The following is a 22,811-nucleotide window of genomic DNA, read 5'->3' as shown; positions in this document are numbered from 1 at the left end:
TACACTAACGCGGCTCTCAGATGTGCCGAGATTTCACAGCGTCGCGTTGTTACATAGAACTCTCAAATCTTCTGTAATTTGTCCTTTTTAGTCAGAAGACATTTTCAGCTGCATTTAATTTGCAAAGAAAAACAAACGGGAGAAAGATTGTTGAGCCCACTCAAAGTTGCTAACCTTAGATATGATAATTGCGGGTGTCTATGTATTGTGTTGATATGATATAGCACTCATCCATTTGTGTGTTGTTTTTCTTTATTTTCCAGGAATCAAGAATAAACTGCATCCGCATTGCTCGCAAAGGTAATTGACTTCACTTTACATAATTGTCGTATTTTCCGGACTATAAACTGCAACGTTTTGCAGTGCGGTTTATCTATGGATTTTTCACAATTTTTATGTTATAAAAGATTTTTTTTTAAATTAAAATGAGCACTTTTAATTAAAAACACCTGCAGTTTATGAACAAAACAAGATTCATTTTATCTGGTGAGGCTTATATTCAGGTGCGCCTTATAGTCCAGAAATGACAGTTCAATCTTGAACCATTTAGCACTCTTTTGTTTGCTTCAAGAAATCGCCGGTAAATGGCTCGCCGAGTCTATATTTCATTGCTCTTTCCCACAAGTAGAAAAGTGGAAACGTGGACAAATGTTCTCAGACAGCCCTTCTTGTTTGGCTGTGGTTTTCAGCGAAAAGGGCAACAGGCTGGGAGGGATTAGAGGTCAGGCTTTCATCGTGTTTGTTTGTGAGTGGCTGCTGGGACGAGTATATCAAAGGCAGCCTCTTTGTTCTCATCAGCGGTCTGCGAGATGGGCTACATCTGAAGGGCTATGACCTCGCCAGCCTCCAAAGGTCCTCCACATCAAAACTTCCACATGAAGCCTTAACCTGAGCCTTGCGCCCCAGCAACCTCCACCCCCACCACCTCTACTGTATCTTAGATTTGGGATTGGAGAGGACATGAAAAGGCCAAGGAAATTGACATTAAATTCTCCTGGCAGAAGAAATCTCCACTCCCCACATCCTCCCTTTGCTGTCGGATCACAGTGAATTCAAAAATAGCCGTAAAGAGATTCTTATACAGAAATTGACTAGGAAATTTTTCAATTTTTGGTAGTATTAAAAAAAAAACAAGCTGACATTGCTTACCTCAGCCAGTGTTCAAAATAGAAGCGAACATTGGCAGAAAGTACAGAGAACTTTGAAAAAGATAAGAAAAGTAAATGGTCGGATGAAATAAAGAGAACAGCTTGTGGAAATTACAGGTCATTTGAGCACAAGGTTGAACAACATTTTAGAGTGCTGTATTCGTCTTGGTTTTTTTTCCTGGTTCTCCGAGGATGAAGAGGGGCGGCCATGATGAGTCATAAAAAGGCATACACTGAAAAAAAAAGTGTACTTTTGAGTTTGGAATTCGCGGCCTTCAAAGAATATCGACGTTCAATTATCATTCCACATTTTTACTCCAAATTCGTTTTGGAGTTTCTGCCTAACCTACTAAAACAATACAAACAAAAAATTTAGATATATGCAAAAGGTTAAAGTGTGACGGATCAAAATTTTCTTATGTGATCGTTCCACCGTTAACTCGGCGTCATGGTCGCCTAGGCTGTTTTTTTTTTATCAAGCAGCACGTCTCGGGCCAAGTGGAGGCAAATGATTCCGGCTTTGATACGAAAACTGGAGATTACATTTCAACTTTCAGGTGACAGTTTAATTAAGGATCTGCTGGCAGGCTCAGTGTGACAATAGACTTTCATTTCCCGCGCTAAGCGCCAATTTCCAACATGAGGCAACTGGCAGACGTGTAGATTCACATGGAAATCCATTTCATGCTCATGTTCAGTCTGATGAATATTCCAAGTTGGATGTGGCAAAAGTGTGAGGAAACCTGAAATGGAAAGGTTTGTGTCATTGAAATTTCTTGATGCTTTGGCAATATGGAGGAACCAAATAACCAGGGGCCGATAAAGTGGAGCCTCCAAAGTTGAATACAATTCTGTGATTCTGGTTAACTTCCAATTTTTGCTCATGGAATTCCTTTTTGCAATATTTGAAATATTTTTGTCCAGAGTCGAACTGTCGTCATCAAACTTAACCATTGTCAAAATGTTTTGTTGCTGCTCTCTGGCTGCCCAGATGAATGTTTTGGAATTTTTATTTTTTATTTTTTATTTTGCTTGGGGCACCCTAAGGCCCCCCCAAGGATAAAAATCTATCTCCGCCCCTGTTGCAGATGCGCTACACGCATTCCACATATCTCAAAATTAAATCCCCACCAGATGAGATGTTTAAAATCACATTCAATAGTTTTATTGAATTATAACCAGCTGCATCCATGAAAGGCTGCCAGCTACAGATACGCTTTTTTTATTTCCTTGCCCCAAAACACTTATGTCCCCAACAAACTGCGAGTTATAGCAGTACCCTTAGGCCTTCTCTGACTTTCTGCTGCTCTCGAGATGTTCCACTGGCCTCGGAAAGGCTGGTTTGAGGTCTGGCGAGGCCTGAAGCGAGACACAAGAAAAGTCGATCAGTGGCTTCCATGAACTAGACAAAGAAATATCCTCCATGAGGAACGTATAGAAAGACTGGAGCACCTTTTCAGTTGTTCACAGAGAGCCAGGGTGCCTCGAAAGTGTCCATCAGGGGCTGCTCTTTGGGGGACTTGTGTCTCTGAAAAATGATAAATAATTCAGTGTTTACAGGGGGAAGCATCTCCGGGGTGTTGTAGCAACAATGTGTACATAGGCTCAAATGGCTATACATCACAATTTTAAATCTAAACAATTGATCCTAAAATTAATCCGTCATCATCATATTTGTCTTTTTAAAGGTCTCTTTGTATGTCAAACAGAAGACCTGGGTGCTACGTTAGTTAGTTTGGCTAACACTGGCAAAAATCTGTTGCTACCTGATTTGCATGACACTTTCATTATTGGCAGCAATTTGAAAAGACTCTTTTGAAATATCACTGCAATTGAAATGCAGTGATGGCATTAAGGAAGTCATTAGAATTCTGCAGATGTTCTCAGTAGTCGGGATAAGTTGAATGGATGCATTGTGCTATGAAAAGTATCTACCTGCCGAGGGAGGGGGAGAGATGGGGGGGTGTCTTTTCAAAGATGTGAATTTTCTCTGCCGCCACATCTACTTTAAATGACGTCTCTGTGAATCATTTCTTGAACAACTTCTGACACTTTTAAGCGGCACTGCTTTTGAAAGTTCATCTTTTTTTGCTTCTTCTAGCCGCCTGCAAAGACCATCGCAAAGCTTTGGAGGTGTCCCAGAGCTCGGAGGAGATGGGGCTGATTCTGGGAGTGTGTGTCGGCGGCCTGGTGGTGCTCATTCTTCTGCTGGGTGCTGTCATCATTATCATTAAGAAAGGGTAAAGCTTTGTCGGAAGCATGCCTCATTGTTTTCATTTATTTTCTTCCAAGGATCCATAAGCAGTTTTTCTGGAAGGTTACTATTATTTTGGCAAGGATTGTTTCCATGGCTTCTAATGCATCAAAGGGACCAGCAATTCTCATCTGCATAGTCCATCTCACTATGTTAAGTATTTAATTAACGGCTAATGCAATTCAATTAGCTACTTAATTACACACACCAAGCACAGCACCAAAGCATAAATGAGATGGTAATTGGGAGGGAAAAGGTGTGCTTTTAGGGACTATTAGCCAGTGAACCCTTAGGTCTCGAGTCTTTTTATTCAGCCGTTTCTTTTGCAAGCCTTTAATAACTTTGTGCAACCAACAAAGTCAGGCATTTTTTTTTTTTAATAAAAAACACATTTCATATCAATAGTTCTCAAGGCTAACTGTTGCTTTCATAAAACTTCCCCTCACTCTAGAGGTGAAATTTGAGAAGTTGGTAATATGTTGAAAATTCAAATAAAAAAAAATAAAAATAAATTAAATAAATGAGTATATGATTAAATAAAAATAAAATGAGTGTATTTCCTTCCACTTTAAAAGCCAATTAGAAGCAAGTAGACAGGCAAAAGATAAGAGTACCTAGAACAGAGCCCTAAGAAAAATTGGTTTTTGAATTTATAAAATAAAATTAAATTAAATAAACGAGTATATGAATAAATGAATAAATAAAAATAAAATGAGTTCATTTCCTTCCACTTTAAAAAGCCAATTAGAAGCAAGTAGACAGGCAAAAGAAAAGGGTACCTAGAACAGAGCCCTAAGAAAAATTGGATTTTCAATGTATACCACTTCAGGGACAGCTGACTATGGAGGTTCCACTGGTTTTAATATTTTAAGAACACACCACACAAAATTGGTAGGTTAGCAATGGTTGCAGAAAATCGTATTAAATGGCTGACACAGTTTCCTGACTGCGATTGAATAATGTCCATTTTAAAAGTCTGCACTATTCTCCAAATGAGCTCAGGCTCCTACTCTGAGCGACCATGAAGTTTCCCCCTTTTAGATAATTGATTACTGAATTTGCTGTGACAGAAAAGCCACGTGGCTTGGCGCTTGAAATGTACCACGGGAGACACACTCTAATGAATGGAACACACACGCATCGTGCTCTGTCGTGGCTCGGTGTGTCGATATTCTGCCGCGCATCACATGGTCACCTGCACAGCTGATTTCCTGCTTCTGGTTTTCACTAAAATCAATACATTCTGCTTTCAGCTGACATTGTGTCCATGTGTTCATACATCTCTTCTTGATTTTTTTTCCTCCTCCTCCTCCTCTTCTACTTCCTCCTGCACTCTTGCCAGAAGGAACTACTACTCTTATTATCCGTAAGTGATTATAGCTCTTTTTTTTTTCCCACCATTGTTTGTGGCCCATCATGCTTGTGCTATGGCTGTCTATCACGCAGCAGGAAGCCTTGGAAAATAATTGAGAAGCTGATCTTTGTCTCTTACTATGATGCTTTATCTCTCGTCGCTTTATTTGACGTGATGTATTCGTTATTAGGAAACCTGTGAACATGAACAAGACGCCGATTACTTATCGCCAGGAGAAGAGCCACATGGGCTCCATGGAGCGTAGTTTCACCGACCAGAGCACTTTGCAAGAAGATGAGAGGATGGCTCTTTCCTTCATGGATGCACACACTTGTGGAACCCGAAGTAAGAGACAGCTTATTTTCCAGAATTGGCTTTCAGAATCTGCTAAAAATAGTTCCGTCTTGGCCCTAAGACAAATTTCAAAGTAGTTGAAGTAGTCCGAAGAAGCCATTTGTGATTCTTGTCATTTCTCTTTGAATCGACTGCCCTTTTTGTGCTGTCAATTTGATGACAAGGAAGAGACAGATGTGTTTACTGCCCAGTTGGAAGAGTTCTTAATGGGCGACTCACATTATTCAACAGGGTCATCTACAGACTTGCGAAAATAGATTAAATACATTTAATTTTTTTTATCAAATGCTAAATAGATCACAATGAGATTTTTCAGGATAGCATAAGCAAATGAAGATTCATTTGGTATTTAGTGACTTGACAATGCTAACCTGGCCTGTTGCAGATGATCCTCGCAGTTCGGTGAACGAGGCCAGCAGTCTGCTGGGAGGCTCCCCGAGGCACCCGTGCGGACGCAAAGGCTCCCCCTATCACACGGGGCAGCTGCACCCGGCCGTCCGTGTGGCCGACTTGCTCCAGCACATCAACCAGATGAAGACGGCCGAGGGCTACGGTTTTAAACAGGAATATGAGGTGAGCTATTGTTCTTTGTTCTCATCCTCGACGCTAATTCCAAATTGTGTGTTATTTTTGTCTGTGGATATGGATTTCAAGGGCCATATGTAATGATGCAGCGGGCCAGATCTGGCCCCCGGGCCTTGGGTTTGACACCCATGCTCTCTGTCTCCACTGGTGTCAAACACCAAGATGTCTGACAAAGGAGGTTTTACGACTAAATTAGTCTGTGCAATATTGAAATGTGAATTGCATGGGTGGAATTTATTGACCCGACAAGAGCCAGATTGATACTCGACGGAGTTCTTCACAGTATCAATCTGGGACCGTTCCACTCTGATCCGCTCGGGAAAAGGTTTTAACAATTGAGTCCAATAGTTCAATCTGATTGGGCGAGGTGGCAACTTCAGCAGCATACCAAATTTTTTGGTTGACCAATCGAAATCCTAATCCCTTCCTGATTAGGATGAAACTGTGAAATCATGGCAAGACAGAGTTTTGTGTATTTTCAGCATTTACGTAAGTGTAATTTATCAATGCGCACAGTTAAAATGTATTTAGACGTGCAACATCTATAGAAACACAATGTTTGTTCAAGAGCATGTCATTCAAAAAACTTAAATGGATACAAGGTCACTGCCATTCGGTTTTCTAAAGCGTACTTTTCAAAAAGACACTTGTAACTGAATTTTTCTTTTTTTTTGTTCGTGTTTACAATAGATGGCATGAATTGATCCCGGACGTGATGAGTCATCGATGCAATAGTGTTGTTAGGGTTGAACCAATAATAACGTGAGAGCTTCATATAATCATAAAGGGAAAAATATATATATAACTATGGCGTGTTCCTCATACTGCAAAAAAAAAATTTAAAAGACGAACCGGGCGAACGTATTTGACGTTTATTAGTGAGCAGAGAGTTGGGGGGAAAGTCATCAGTCGTCCTCTGACATCATCCACGAGCCCTTTGCACAGCCCGCTGAAATTAATTAGCGGTGTTAAAAGGCATCTGGATCACACCGAGGTTGAAGGTATGAATAAATCATTCACATACGTGTCGACGGAAGAACTCGTGTCGCGAGGCAAGACTGATGAGGTGAAACGTCTCAGGAGGCTTTCTGTCCTCTGTTAACAGATCGTAGGCAAGCAAATGAGGAAACTTTTCTTCTGCAGGATTTTTTTTTTTGTCTTGGTGTGGTTGTCTTGGCAAATCAATCTTGAGTTTGACATCGTGCTGTCAGCTGATTGGTCAGCAGCAGGGACAGGTCGGGAGAATATTTGTCAGACACTGTAATTGACTCACAGTAAGTTCCGGTTAAATCCTGCCTGTCACAGTTAGTCAGCTCGGATTGGCTTCAGCTTTTCTGTGACCCCTGAACGGCATAAGAAATAGAAAGAAACAGAAGATGGATAGACAGAGAGGTATAAGAGTGACAGCGTTCCATAATCACCGTGCCATTGCTCTGAATCGCAAAGCTAATCTGGATCACATAGACAGTGATTATGTCACTCCATTTTTATTCATGAGTGATAGAATTATCTCGGATTTACATGAACACCTGAAATATATAATACAATTCAATGCATGCGCTTATTTAAAATTGCTTGGGGAATGTAAATCCAATTTGTCATTTTTTTTTTTCCACCAGAACATCACCAGCCCTGTAACCTTAAAATCAAAAGTCTTGATATGTGCAAATTTTAAAATCCGTTTCACATCTCAAATCATCTCTTTTATCAGCAGCCAGAAAGAACAAATGTTAGTAGTTGTAAGATAGCAGGAGCCATGATCTCTGTGTACTTTCCTCCTTTGGATCAATTTTTTGGCTGAGAGGTGAGATTACACCTTGGGGAAAGTCCACTGCTGTTACCTAGAGCCTGTTGCATTAATTAAAAAAACAAAACGAAGAAAACACCTTTTGTCTTTGGTTGTTGATGGTCCCACCCACCCCCCTCCCGGAACTAAGCTTGTAGACTCATTAAAGTGTCCCTCACGGGAAAAGCACAATCTTCTCGAAACAAAATCAATACACACCTCTTTGCTAGAGTATGTGTTTTGATGGAGTGTCTCTCAAAGCAGGGAAATTGATGAGGACTATCATATTACACTACCCTAGCGGGTGTAAGCTTTTTATTTCCCTGGAGGAATACCTGTGTTCTGTAAAAACACTGATCAATAATTTACTGCGAGTTGTAAGGTGGTTCTTACGTGCGCCGCTTGATGTCACCGTGTTTATTTTCCCCGCCACGAAAACTTCGACATCGATTCACGGTGGAGATTTGCTGGGTTGACTTGAAACTTTTATTACAGTGCTTGACCTCTCTGTGTTGAGGTCAGCGAAGATGATGAACTCATAGAGTAAAAAAAAAAAAGTTACAACACTCTCATTTGGAAAAATACAAGGTAGAAGTTTGAAAGGAAGGATTATTTTAGTCTTAGAACTAAACATAGCATAGTGGAACGCACTCATGCAGGTAAAGCTACAAAAAAGTCCAAATTTGGAAACCTCTAAAAATGCTTTGATCCCATTTTGCTCATTTTTAATTGATCCTCTTAACCAACCCACACCGCTGATCCTTGCCAGTGAGGCGTTCTAATCAATCTTCCGCCAGGTTTGCCTTCCTTCAATATCCCCCCCCCCGCCCCCTCCTTCACGGCTTTTGTTTTTCCTCTCCCTTCTCCTCCTCTTGACGTCTGAGGAGTGATGAGAGCGGAGAAACAAAAGAGCTCCGAGGTCTGGCGTGAAAATTTAAGAGGAGCGGTATACACAATGTAAAGAGCTAGGCGGTAAAGGGAAGGAGGGATTGAAAGAAAGGCGGGTTGCATGGAACAAGTGAGGAGGAGGGTGTAATCCTATGGAGGATTTGGCTGCTTCTTGGCTCTCTTGTGGGGAGAACTGCATTGTAATCCCCCCTGCTCAGCATGCAGACTTTGGCAGAGTTTCATCGAATTTCCCCAGTGGCGGAAAACCGCAGGGGGTATGCCAGTCTTGAAATATGCATGGGTGTTTGTGTGCAGACATCTGAGTGGGCTATTTGTAGAACTAATTTCAGGCCCCCATAGTGGCCCTTCTAAACAAGTTTGGGGTGACTTGTGAGAGGACTTGTGAGAATTTTGCGCTGGTTATGGCTTTGTTTTTCTTGCTTGTTTATGTGTCGCAAAGTGTGTAGGTAGTAAGCCGTGCATGCTAATTGTTGCTCCGTGGGTTTGAGAAGACAAGCACACCATGTGGCCTTAAACAAAAACAAAAAAAACACCAAAGATGTTTGAAAAGCTTTGAACCTTTTTGCACGCTTATTGCCCGGCTGGGCTGTCCTTTTGGTTTCTTTGATTGGACAATCACAATTTGGTGGTACTATCACATGCCCATTTTATGAATTGTGATATTTGAACCAACAAAAGTTGCGGTAGCTTATTTGAACAGAACTTACATCAGGACAACAAAATGAAAATTTTATACAGTATAGTAATGGTTATCTCAGGGGGTTTGCAAATGTGTTTAATTTTATTTATTTATTTATTTATTTATTTATATTTAATTTTTATTTTTTTATTTGTTTGAATTATTTTAAATTGTTTTTTATTTTTCATTTATTTTTATTTACTTATTGATTTTTTGACAGACCCAGAACTCTTCAGAAATCGCAGATAAACATTCAATATTAGTTCTCTATGGCGGAAGATGATTGTTAATTTCAATTTAATTAATTTCCAAAGTATGCGTTCTATTCATTTTTTTCTCTCTCACTCTCTCCATAGAGCTTCTTTGATGGCTGGGACTGCACAAAGAAGAAAGACAAAACCAAAGGGAGGCATGACACCTTACTGGGATGTAAGTCATCATAATAATAATAAAAAAAACAGAATAAAATACCTTTCCCACTTCAATGTGCTCCTCTGTCAGATGATCGCCACAGAGTCAAACTCAACCCCCTCTTGGGAGACCCCAATTCCGACTACATCAACGCCAACTACATTGATGTAAGTTTGATTCTCTTTGACTTTTTCCCTTTAATCTTTGACAGGAGATAAAAAAAAAAAAAAATCCAACCTCCCGTGCGGCCGTCACTCTCTTTTGTCCTATAAACCAATCAGTCAGCTGGCCCGCTTTCATCCAATCAAACAACCTGCTTAGTTTTGTCACGATTGTCGAACCGAACGCTGCATCCCCCCCCCCCGACAATGTCAGCTATCACTTTTATTAAAACCCCGAGAATAAACGCATTTAATACCACGGAGAGGAGATGAACCTTTTTTTTTTGTAGGATACTACTAATCCCTCTAAATGAAATCGACTTGATTGATGTTATTCAATCTCTAGTTGGGCGTGGGCGGGATGGATGTGCTGGACATTGAGGATTTGGAATCGGGGATGGGTAATGATCCTTTCCATTGTTCTCCTTGAGTGTTTTCCACACATCAAGTAATTCTCACCTCTTCTCAATAGGTAAATTGATTCCATGAGTTCCCATCCATATCTGTCCCCCATTCACTTGTTTCAGAAAGGCTGAGGGGGAAGAAAAAAAAAAAAAAAAACGCGACTTGCAGGGAAGAAAAATCAGCATTTTAAAATATCAAGTTGTTGCGAGCAGCTAAAGATAGAAAGAAGCACATGCTTGTGTCTGCTGTGGATTTGTTGAGTTGTGTCAAGGGAAGTGTGGCAATCTGATATAGATTCTTTGTCTCACTAGATTTATTTTGCACACCACGCACTGGGTCTCGATACGGTGAGACACTGAGGCGGAATGATTTCTCTCCCGACGCTACCTTGGATAGTTGATAGCAAACTGTGGTTTCTGTCAAAGCTTTTCTGAAGGGTACATTTGAAAGCACATTTCTTCGAAGATAAACTTATTACACAGTTAGGTCACTTTGATTGGATTAACCTTTTATGACAAATCAAATTTAGTAACACCCTGCAGGGATTTTTTTTTCGCCCTTCTGGAGTGATGGCTGGTGGTGAGAAGCTTTAGGAGAGTTCATTAGATTGGCACAGCATTAAAATCCTGCTGGGTTACCGTGGTTACTTTTTGACTTGGCGACGTCATTCGAGTAATAGTGCCGTTTAAAATTTCAACACGTCAAAATGAAAAGAATCTAGACCCCTGTTTTTTTCTTTCCTGCAGCGGAGTGGTTTTAAGTTGCAATAACAATGTTGAACACTAGATGTCAGACATTGCTTACTACCGCCTCCAACGCCAAGCTAGTTTTTGTATTTCAGAGAAGTGTGGACCCTGACCAAAAAAAAAAGCAGCACCAAGACCAAATCAGGTAAAGAAATTGGTGTCATTTGGGTACACTAGGAAGCCTCCAAAACAAAGTAGCTAGCTTATTGCTAAGCTACACCATGTCCAGGTCAGGTCAACAATTCGGATAATGATGATGAACTGCTGTGAGGAACATTTGACTGCACGGCAAAGCACAGATCAAGAGTTTTATCGATAGTGCCGACACTCCAGGGGAGCCTCTGCCGGTGGGAAAGTTTTGTTAGCTACCGGGCTGACGTAGCAGTTAGCGCTTCAGTGTTTACTGATCATCTCCACAACAAAAACTCAGTATGGATTCCACGAGTTTGATGCTGTTTAATCCTAGTTTCCCTTTTCTGATCGAGCCATGCCTGCTGACTGTTAATTGCAAGTCCGACATTGTTGCTAATACATTTGTACGTTAGATGAGGGAAGCCTCTGCGGGAATTTAAATGAACAAACAACTATTGATATTATTTCCGCCAGTAACTGTTCTGTGTTCTATTTAGAGAGGCTGGAATGGAATCAATATCATACATTCTGTATATCCATCCATGTATCCACCACTCCATCCATCCATCCATCATCCATCCATCCATCCTTCCATCCATCCATCCATCCATCCATCCATCCATCCATCCATCCATCCATCCATCCATCCATCCATCCATTCATCCATCCATCCATCCATCCATCCATCCATCCATCCATCCACCCACCCACCCATCAGTCTACCCATTGATCTATCCACCACTCCATCCATCCATCCATCCATCCATCCATCCATCCATCCATCCATCCATCCATCCATCCATCCATCCATCCATCCATCCATCCATCCATCCATCCATCCATCCACCCCACATTTTATACACACTGTAAAAACATTCTTTCAAACCAGCGGTAAGAAGAAGCAAAGTGTTTCCCTCCGCTTCTTTCTCCCTTCCCTTCATTTAATGCTTGCTATGGCGCACTTTGCTTGAAGAAGAGGTGCAGAGTTTTGCATACGTTTGACAACCTGCTGCGCCTTTTGAGAAAGCAAGAGCAGGCTGATAATATGTTACCTTTCATTTCATCGGCACAGAAACAGTCTCACTCTCCAGCATCCATCTTGTTACACATTCGTGACATGTGTCGCTATTAAAAATGTACTTATTCTGTCAGTCAATGTAGTTCCGTCTTGTGAAAAATTAATCGGATTTATTGTTTGATATGTTATCAATGCACTTGCGCAGAGACTAATAGCGCTTTAGCACTCTAATATGGGGAAAAAAAATTTAAGTTGTGATATGACAAGACCACAAGTTTAAATTTACATCTTCATAACTTTTCATTGCTATTCTGTTCTCATTACATACACATATATCTTATTTATGTGTGTGTAAAATAGCTTCAAATAGCTTTCATTTCATTTGTGCCATTCTGACAACATATATCCGGGCAAAATATACAGAATTCAACCCTTTTCATGATCACACATGCACAAACACATGTCCCAGCTGTCTACCAGAAAAAAAAAAAAAAAAAAAGCTTCTTTCATTAACTAGCATATATGTCTTCTTTTTCTACTCCCCTCCCCATTTCCTCAACCTTGCACCCCTGTAGATTCGGATTAACAGGGAAGTAAGTACTTCACCGCTTGTTCTTCTGCCTGCCATCGCTTGATTTCTCCTTCTCCCCACCTCCACCCCCCTCTTACCACTCTCCTCTATCCACAAATACTCTTTCAGGATTGTATTTATTAGACATGAAAAGGACAGGAAAAAAAAGGCCGTAATGATTTGAAATGAACATAACTACATGTGTCCTCTCAACAGCGAGGACCTCGCTGTCATTGTTAGTCCTTATAAGTGGAATTGGGTAGGGAGTTTAGTTGCCATGGTGACCGTCGCAGCGGAGGAAGAGGAAGTGTCTACGTTGGCAGGGCCAAGAGAAATTGTGGATAGCAGGCCTGATCATCCATCTCCATTTTCGGCATTTTTCCAATTATCTGAATCAGTTTTAGCAAGACAAACAGTTTTTAGGCTAGGGAGGGTTTTACAGTTGTCACAAATGTCAAATAATTTTTTATACATTTTATCTTATCATAAACGCGCCCGTGAGTTTTTTCTTGAGAGCCGAACGTTTCCCCTTGCAAGGTTAGATAAACAGACGCTTCTTTTCAGGAGAGCGCTTGCTCATTCTCTGTGTCCACGCATTAAACTTTCCCCAGGTGATGTTTTGTCGTGTTTACTCCTCTCAAGACTGTGAAGGTGACTTCATTGTTAATCCATGTTCACGTCACCCCCCCCCCCTCCCCCCCCACCCGCCATATGAAAACGTCTTACATCGATGTAGCAAAGGCTGCGCCGGCGGGCCTTTGTTATGAAGGATCTAAAGATTTTTTATTTTCTTACGAACTTGAATGTAATGATTTGGGGAAGCAATGTAAAATTCGGTTTGAAGGCAGCTTTTTTTTTTTTGACACGAGGGGAAGAATGCATGGAAGAAAGCTGATTGTTTGTTGTAACCTTTGTCGCATTTGTAACTGTTTGATCTGCAAGAACAGTGGACAAAAAGTTTCATTAACTTTGCAATTTCAGGTTTTCATGTCGATCATTTGTATTGCAAGTATTTTGTCACGATATTGACAGAAATATTTTTTTTCTAATTCCAAATATCACTGATATGGTTGAGAGAATTTCTTTTGGGCCAATATTGTAAATATTGACAATTATTACTTTTTTTTTTCCAACCCAGAACATTTCAGTTAGTTAGTTAGTTAGTTAGTTAGTTAGTTAGTTAGTTAGTTAGTTAGTTAGTTAGACTTTTCATCCAAGAGTTTGTTGCAAGATGTTTCAACTGAAACTGTCCTAAAATTTTGAAAATATATTCAAATTAGTTTATTCACATTGAAAAGATTCTCCAATTTAGTTATTAACTTAAAATAACTTTTTTTTTTGCTTTTAGTTGACTTAGCTTAAAATTTGGAGATGCTTTTTATTGGACTGCCATGACATATTTCTTCTAATTTGCATTGATTGCCGTGGAAAGTTCCAACTGAAAACTTTTGTCATTTCCCAATAATGGAACAATCTCCACTTTTACTTTTCATCCTACTTTCCCTCGCGAGTCAGGTATCGCTAAAACTCAGTGGGAATAAACCTTACCGAAAGAATCCCATTTTGACAGATTCATTGCCATTTTTTTTTTTCCCGCGGAAGCATCTTAAGAGCCCACGGCTCCTCATAGAAACTACCAGTGCAAAGACACGAGTCAGCAGTCGGTCAGAAAGCAGTAAAACACAATACTGTCAGAGAAGCGGGTGAGATGATGAGAGGGAAAAGGGTGAGACACACAGCTGTGTGTGAGACAGATGGCTTACTCAGCATGTCATCTCTCTTTCAGGGCTACCATCGATCCAACCACTTCATCGCATCTCAGGGTGAGTGTCCTATCGTGTGTGTGTGTTTTTATGGTGAGCCAGGGTGTAATAAATTAAAGATTATGTCGTCGGTGAAGCCACTCGTGCACCAGCAGATTCAAAGGTGTTATTGTGCCTGCTTGCTTAATTAATCACAGAGGAAGCAGATAATTAACACATTAGTCGAACGAATCTTCTCACCATTGTGGCGTTTTCTATTGTCGCAAAAAGAACACGAGGGTTCATCCGCGTCATTTCCCCCGTGAACTCCGAGCGTTTGAAATTTCAGCTCCACTGACTCCAAATTGTTCGGAGGCGTGTCATCTCCTCGGCAGCTGCTGTCACTAAGTCGCTCAAGAGCGCTCGAGATGAAATTTGGAAGGAAGGAGACCAAAAAAAAAAAGATGGCTTCCTGGCTTACTCCCTTCTTATTTTAAAGTCGCTTTTTTTGGGCCTTGAAACATCTCAAAGATGATTGATGGTCTTCAAGGCTTTCATCATCATCTTCTGTTGTTTTGTCTCACCCATCACCTCTTTGGGGAATTCTTTATTAGCGGCTTGTGAGATCCTGCCATCAGAGGAAGGACACGAAGGTCCCAATAATATAGTTCTCAAAGCAGCAACTCCTTTATTGACCTGACAGCTTTTTTTTTCTTCCTTCTGCTTTCCAGGACCCAAACAAGAGACACTCTATGATTTCTGGAGGATGGTGTGGCAGGAGAATTGTTTCAGCATCGTCATGATCACTAAACTAGTGGAAGTCGGCCGGGTAAGAAGGATTCTTCCTTCTTAGCTCCGCCCACTATTAAGATAGACTGAGGTTGTTTATGAATAAACTGTTTTTATTTCTGGATAATCAGTCAGGTTGCAGTTCACTATATTTTTATTGTATTGCGAAGCCAGGGGAGTAAACTAAAAGAACGGGGTGTGCGGATAAATGGGGTGAGCCTCCCCCTCGAGGAACTCACAATACAACAGTTTTTTTCCTACCATATGAGATCAACTACACAATATTTGTGAAATTAGAATACATAATCGTTATGTAACTTGATTAGGGAATTCTGTAAACAAAAACCTCTCGTGGAAATCAAGCACAGGAAAAAAATACACCTAATTACTATAATAAATTTATAATAGTAAATAAATAAATATAAATAATTACATAAATAAATAAATATCAGAAGCAAATAAATAATTAAATAAATAAATAAGAAATATACTCAAATAAATGTGAAATTGGAAATGTAAATCAGTTTTTTTTTTTTCCCCACAGTAATCACGGCATGATGTTCTGCAGAATGTTGGTCCAATTATGTCGACATTTGTCTCAGTAGTTTTCTTTGGACATCAGAAAGCGCCAATGTTGTGTAACAGCATCAACAAATTGGCAGAAATATAAAAACGGCACAAATTCCGACAAAGGTGGTTACTGGCTGCACAGGTTTGCTCGTTTGTTTTGACGTACAGAAAATCTATTTTACAAAAAGTGCCCTATTTTCCCATCCAAGTTATTACCTGGATGTATGGTTAAAATTACACCATTTTGGAAATCTGGCCTCGCATGCTATTTGATTTTCCATTTGGAAACTACTCTGAGAAGAGTCAACAAATAAGCAGTGGATGTTTTTCAGGGTCAGGCCAAGTAATTCCGTCTTTATGTTGTTAGTGTCTAGTTGATCACGCCGTTTTTTCAAACTGTTTCAAACAACACATTCCACCAGATATCATTGCTTTAAAAAAATAAAAAAAAATCAAGGATATGAGATGTCAAGTACTGTTTCGAGCACTTGCATTAGACTTGCATCACGACGACCAAGAATTTTGACGATATTTTTTTCCATCCGCAGGTGAAATGCTGTAAATACTGGCCGGATGACAGCGAGATGTACGGCGACATCAAAATCACTCTGCTTAAAACGGAGACACTTGCCGAATACACAGTCCGCACTTTTGCCTTGGAGAGGGTGAGTTTTATGATCAACGAATAAATAAATTGGATGAAATGATGTTCATCTCAATCTTTCTACCAAATTTTGAAGTACCGAACCCAACAATTCTCTGCAAGGAACACAAGAGCCGAATTTCATTCCCGCATTTTTCGTGGTGAGCTTTCCCAACGGTACTTTAAATTCAAGTGTTTCGAGCAAAGTTGTGTTTGACGGAGCTTATTCCTGCTCCGTCGCGTTCTATGGATCATTACCAACGACAGTTTCCAGTCTTTCTCTTACCTGCTGAAGTAAGCCTTGAAATTAGAAACCGCGTACGGGAAGCGGATTAAATACTCGACGGGGTTGGCTGCTGATAGGCTCGAGGGTCACGTGTTAATCTGGGAAGAATTAACAGTCGTTATAGAGACGCCATTTTCCTGTCTTTCCAGCTCTTCCAACATTTGGCCCGATTGGCTTTCTTTGCCGTCTGTCAATCTCCTTGGGGAGCCTCACTGGAAGAGCTCCAAACATCTCTAGAAACACAAACACGGCATTATCAACACACTGTCACACTCGCTCTTTCGTAAGCACACGCTGCTGTTTATTCAAATCAGCAAGAATTTAGGAGCCGGTGACAGCTTGTTTTTTAGAAGCTTTCTGAACATGGGGGTGTATTTCTGTCTGAGACAAATCTTTACTCTGCAGACTTTGTGGTCTGAGGATAGAGGGAGAAATTGTTGTGTGACTGCAGCCAGCACCCCCCCTTGAGCGCCCAGGGCCTGAGTTATTCCTTTCCACGTCTGTAAAACTGCATCTGTTGCGAGTCAGCGATGCCCTGAGGCCCGACTGTCCTAGAAGACCCAAGACCCCATATAAATAATGCCCACAGCTAAGAAATCTGTCACATCTATCACAGAGGGGCAACATCAATGAATAGATGGGAGCCCGTCTTTAAAAAAAAAAAAAAGCCCCCCATGGCTGTGATGCAAAATGTTGTGTTTTACACGCTCATGTTAAGTTTCTGTTGACAGAGAGGATACTCAACCAAGCATGAGGTCCGTCAGTTTCACTTCACATCCTGGCCCGAGCACGGGGTGCCCTATCACGCCACTGGTTTGCTCGCCTTTATACGAAGGGTGAAAGCTTCGACGCCCCCCGACGCCGGTCCTGTCGTCGTCCATTGCAGGTAACTTGCTTTTAAGCTTCTTTAGTGTCAAACAGACAATTCTAAAAAAAAAACTTTTTCAAAAAAATGCAGCATCAATAGTTTATCTTCTGTTTAGGAAATGAGCCATGCAGACAAGTGCATTTGTTTTGTACATTGTGAATTATTATGCTATAAAAACACAAATTGCATTTGTTATTGCTTTGAATCTAAATAGTCCAAGAGAGGCTGTTTAAATTCTGCCGGGTTTATTTTTTATTTTTTTCAAAGCTGTTTGATGCTCTTTCAAACTTACGAACAAGTTCATTGTTCCGGCAAAAGGCACGTCGCTTGCCGTGATGTCTCCGAACTAGAAGCTGAGCTTCACTGTGTTTGTTTACGTGTAGCTAATGTGTGAGGCCCTTGCTAATAAGCTACATTCAAGAACTTGACTTTGGGTAAACTATGAATATCAATAATGTGGTTAATTACCCATTGCATGCATGTTTGTTCGATAGAAATTTTCTGACTCACCCTGGCCTGTATTATTTTTTCAACATCCCATTAGACAAGAAAAAAAATAGCAAATAATTCATTTTTAATTCAATCGCATAATCGCTGATCGTAGCACTTAAAACACTTAAAGTTGAAAAAAGTAAGTGCCATTTATAATCAACCCAATCAAAAATGCTGTATTATTCTACCACATAATGAAATACCTTTATTTATTTATTTTTAAATACTAATATTTTTAATCATAGAAGCAGGTGACCTTGGATTTCCATCTCGATTACATGCCAGCCAGCTTTCGTTAAAATTCCAAAACAACCTTCACTTTAAAAGTGCTTTGTAGCTACTATTTTGAAGCATCTCTTGATTTAAATCGTCACATCTTTTCGGCTAGTCACTGACACTTAACATAATAAAAACAAGTACAAAGTACAGTAAAGTTTTCATGCCACCAGAGAAGACTTTGATCTTCGAAGCTCCTCCAGCTTTCAAATTGCGTGGAGCACCGATGGAGTGCAACAGCCGCGCCTGTTCATTATTGAAAGGCCAACTCAAAAAAGACGCTTGAAAATGTGTGAGGTTCCTAATGATGTTCTTTCTTTGTGCGGCAGTGTGGGGGCGGGCCGCACGGGTTGCTACATTGTGCTGGATGTCATGTTGGACATGGCTGAGTGTGAAGGTGTGGTGGACATCTACAACTGCGTCAAAACTCTCTGCTCACGACGCATCAACATGATCCAGACAGAGGTCAGAGCAATTGGGGTCAAACATCCAGCCAGCCAATAGCAGGAGAGTGTATATATTGTATATATTTTCCACCTTGCGCGGAATGGAGTTTAAAATACCGTATTTTCCGGACTATAAGGTGCACCGGACTATAAGGTGCACCTTCAATGAATGGCCCATTTTAAAACTTTGTCCTTATATAAGGCGCACCAGACTATAAGGCACACCATTAATGCATCATGTCAGATTTTTAATCCAAATCAAATCATTCTCCATTTTATCTTTTTTATGTCAACTTCAGACACACCAAATTACTTTATAATCACAAAATAATGATCCATAGTCTTTTTGATTCATGATTCATAGTCTTCAGCGGGCCACTTATGATTGATTTCATGACACAATGCTTCGGGCCAGGTTAAATTTAGGAATTTGGTCCATATATAAGGCGCACCGGACTATAAGGCGCACTGTCGGCTTTTGAGAAAATTTTAGGTTTTTAGGTGCGCCTTATAGTCCAGAAAATACGGTATACATTTTGGCTTCTTGTTGATAAAAAAAATCCACCAAGTTTGCTTTTTATTCCCTCTGAGGCATTCACAAAGGTCAACGTTGTCCCGGTATGTGCTGCGTAGGCACGTCCCATTGTTTAGATGTGAAGATCATTTGCATATTCAACATTTATTATGCAAAGCCAATATTGGCATAGCTGTTTATTACAGTTGTAGCCATTTGCCTTAATTAAAAACCTAGCCAATCCAGGAATGTTTGTATTTGTTCTACAATAGCTTTGTTACACTACCGGCGTGTTTAATTTAGTTTTTTTTATCGAGTGCATTAATGTTGCAGTGGTGTTGACTGTTTTATAGTAAGTCGTGCCTATTATTTCCGCACTTTCACATCCCGAGCGAGGCCTTCTAAAAGCATACAAATCCATGTCGAATGTGTTATAGTTGACTGTACGTGTGGATGAATAATGCATGATTTGTGTTTCTGAAGTTTTTTTTTTTTCTTTGCTTAAAGGAGCAGTATATATTCATCCATGATGCCATTTTGGAGGCTTGTTTGTGCGGCGAGACGGCCATCTTGGTCAACGAGTTCGCGGTGGCCTACAGAGAATTACTGAGGGTGGATTCCCAGAGTAATTCCTCGCAGCTCCGGGAGGAATTTCAGGTCAGGTTTGTTTTTGGAATGGTGAACCAACTGCACACTTTGATGGAGTCCCCATCTGTGAATAGTTTTTTTCTCATAATAAACAATGAAAACAGGAATGAAATTTTACATAGTCAAACTGTCACCATAAAAAGAAGAACGTTAAATCAAGATTTTAAGTAATGTTTGATTTTTCTGTTCTTTACTGTCATTAGTTTTAAAAGGGGTAATAAATGGGTTTGGAATAGAACTATTAAGTAAAATTAAAGGCAGGTTAGGTTCATTCATTGTGTTATTAATTTCATAACTCTCAACTCTGTAAAAAGATGTTAGCTTCTGACTGACTCCATCTTCTTTCATTATTGATTTTTTCTGCAAATTTGAAGGATGTTTTCTCAAAAATTGGAATTAAGGATATTTATCAAGCACACAATGTCCTAATTTATATCAGTGCATAATTGTAGCTGCCCTCTGCTTTTATTAAGACGTCTGCATTATTCATTCCAAACAAAATCGACACCTAGTTTGCAATAGTACACAACAAACCAATATTTGTTGTGGCAGTTTCTTCTTTGGCACATCCCCACCTTTCCTTTTCTGTAATTACGCCAATGAACACAAATAGACACAAAAACAAAACAATGATGGAAGCAATAAAAGCGTGTAAACTCTGTTCGCCGATTGTAATTGGCTCCATATTGCACATATACGCAACCTACAATTCTTCACTTAAAACAACAACAAAGCGACAGAGTACAGCTGCTCTGCTTTATTATGACATTTTGAAATGTGCAAAAAAAAAAACAGGAAGTAGTTTAATGAGCTTGTTTTTGTTGCGTTTGCGCCACATGTGCTTCCACACAAACGCGGGATTTGTGTGTATCGCGGCGTGGGATGACGATAGTGACACTTCACTGTGCGACCGCATTAAAAAGCATTGGTCGGGAACAACACGCTGGCTGCACGTTTCATCAGATGTTGATACGAAGAGAAGAGAACCAGCTGTGTTCTCGCATGCTCTTCTTGCCTCATCCTCCGCCCCCATCTTCCTGCAGTGCTTGCGTCGACCGCCAACCGCAATGAATCCCGGTTTAGCATTTCAAAGTGAAAACTGGGGAAGCTCGTGAGCTTCCTTTAATTTCATGCCGTTTTATCCCTTATGTTCTACGTAAGAATTATAAAGCATGTATGTTGGGGATTAGGGACATGTGCAACCAGTGAGACTCTGTAATTATAAACATGCCTTGCATTGATGCCGCCGTCTTATCCGACTGCGACTGTTGTTCGGAAGCTTCCCTGCCACCCAAAAAGATATTTGCTTTCTGATTTGAGCCAAATCTAAGTTGTATGATTGATGCGGAGCCTTTGCCAAGTAAAGATGATGGACTTTGTTGGGTATTTTTTTGGATAGCTTGGAGGATTTTCATGATACGTTGCAGATGGCTAGCATTTGCTAGCAGTTGCGCTAATTTGGTTACTTCTCCAGACACGAAACTTTCGGATTTGTGCCCAATTTAAGTTGTATGATTGATGCGGAGCCTTTGCCAAGTAAATATGATGGACTTTGTTTTTGTTAGTTTGGAGAGTCTTCATGATACGTTGCGAGTAGCTAGCATTAGCGCTAATTTAGTTAAAAGAAAGCTAACGTAATATCTCTTTATTTGACCTTTTCTTTCTCCAGACACTAAACTCTGTGACTCCACACTTGGACGTGGAGGAGTGCAGCATCGCCCTGTTGCCCCGAAACCGAGAAAAGAACCGCAGCATGGACGTTCTGCCGCCCGATCGCGCCCTGGCCTTCCTGGTGACGACGGAAGGGGAGAGCAACAATTACATCAACGCCGCTCTGGCCGACAGCTTCCACCAGCAAGCTGCCTTTATCGTGACCCCGCACCCTTTGCCCGGCACTACGGCCGATTTCTGGAGGCTGGTTTTCGACTACGGTTGCACGGCCGTGGTCATGCTCAACCAACTGAATCAGTCCAACTCAGCCTGGGTGAGGTCAAAGAGTCGTCCGTCGTGTTTCCTCCTATGAACTCGGTTGATAAATGTGTCTCACAGGTGACACCGTAGTTTTTCTATCAGTCGGAACTTCTTTTCCACGCCGTCCTCGGCCATCGTTCCATCTGTGTCTCACTGTGCCCGGGATTAGTTCCTTCATGCCATTTTGTCTAGCTTTGATCCCTGACCACATTGATCTCAAGGAACGACTAGATAACACCCGGCCCACTTTTTTTCTTCACCCTCCTCAAGTTCCATCTCCGGAGAATAGGCTTTTACTGCCCTCCAGCCCCATCTCAGGCTTCTTTTTGTTGGCGCCCCACTTTTTCAATCTCGGCTCATGCTGCATGTCTTCTCCCTCCTCCTCCCTCGTCCTCCTCCTCTGCACTAGCGCCTGTTAGATTTTAATTGTGTTTCATGTCGTCCCGACAACAGAGAAGGAAATCTCAGTCGTGATCAAGATGAAAAAGGTTAAGAAAAATATTGAAAATGTACCGGATAATGAAACGCAAGGCGCTTGAAAATAGACACCGCTTTGCTTCTCGCGTAAGATTGCATTTACAAATGAAACACTTATAACTTTGGCATAATCAAACTCGGCTCAGTATAAATTTAAAATAACACGTTTCATTGTGTCGCAGGGCTCACGCTAAATCATTCATCTTGGTCAAAATTGCACCGAGGCAGTGGAAATGTTTAAAACATGGATTCTGTAAAATAAATGTTGAGTAGGTTGGAATATTTCCGTTTTTATCACCTCCTTGTTCAAATCTTTTTGTTTCTTTTAGTGAAAATCGAGTCTTTTTTGGCAACTTTAATCACGATACTCTGTTATGAGCACTGTTGGGGAGTTAATTTGAGGGATTGGAGTTCTCTGCCTTGCTTGCAATCTCATAAAGAACATTACAGCTCCCCGACTCATTCTTCTTCTCTGCTATTATTAACACCAGCCTGCTGTGTCTGGGCACCTCCTGTTGTTCCAGGGGCTCCTATAACCCATGTGAAAGATGGGCTAGCTTTAAATGCAACAGCATA

At 40.7% G+C, this 22,811-nt stretch overlaps 1 protein-coding gene across 7 annotated transcripts in view; it reads left to right on the top strand.

Annotated features, from left to right (window-relative positions):
* ptprub (protein tyrosine phosphatase receptor type Ub) overlaps positions 1 to 22,811 on the top strand; it is a 127,085-nt gene that overhangs the window by 97,387 nt on the left and 6,887 nt on the right. For 5 of the 7 annotated variants that reach the window (XM_088387387.1, XM_088387386.1, XM_088387384.1 and 2 more), the window contains 14 exons: positions 264 to 300; positions 3,250 to 3,388; positions 4,745 to 4,768; positions 4,947 to 5,101; positions 5,496 to 5,683; positions 9,426 to 9,498; positions 9,571 to 9,647; positions 14,300 to 14,336; positions 14,987 to 15,084; positions 16,163 to 16,279; positions 17,275 to 17,429; positions 18,509 to 18,644; positions 19,647 to 19,796; positions 21,457 to 21,771. In XM_088387387.1, the coding sequence (XP_088243513.1) occupies positions 264 to 300; positions 3,250 to 3,388; positions 4,745 to 4,768; positions 4,947 to 5,101; positions 5,496 to 5,683; positions 9,426 to 9,498; positions 9,571 to 9,647; positions 14,300 to 14,336; positions 14,987 to 15,084; positions 16,163 to 16,279; positions 17,275 to 17,429; positions 18,509 to 18,644; positions 19,647 to 19,796; positions 21,457 to 21,771 (1,701 nt within the window). The remainder of the gene's footprint in view (positions 1 to 263; positions 301 to 3,249; positions 3,389 to 4,744; positions 4,769 to 4,946; positions 5,102 to 5,495; positions 5,684 to 9,425; positions 9,499 to 9,570; positions 9,648 to 14,299; positions 14,337 to 14,986; positions 15,085 to 16,162; positions 16,280 to 17,274; positions 17,430 to 18,508; positions 18,645 to 19,646; positions 19,797 to 21,456; positions 21,772 to 22,811) is intronic. The other 2 variants (XM_088387389.1, XM_088387385.1) reach the window with 1 other exon arrangement.

This window comes from Syngnathus floridae, chromosome 10 (genome assembly GCF_059516105.1).
Source record: "Syngnathus floridae isolate MCC-2025c chromosome 10, RoL_Sflo_1.0, whole genome shotgun sequence".
Taxonomy (NCBI): Eukaryota; Metazoa; Chordata; class Actinopteri; order Syngnathiformes; family Syngnathidae; genus Syngnathus; species Syngnathus floridae.
The sequence above is the reverse complement of the archived record's forward strand: the minus strand, read 5'-3'. Positions and strand labels throughout refer to the sequence as shown.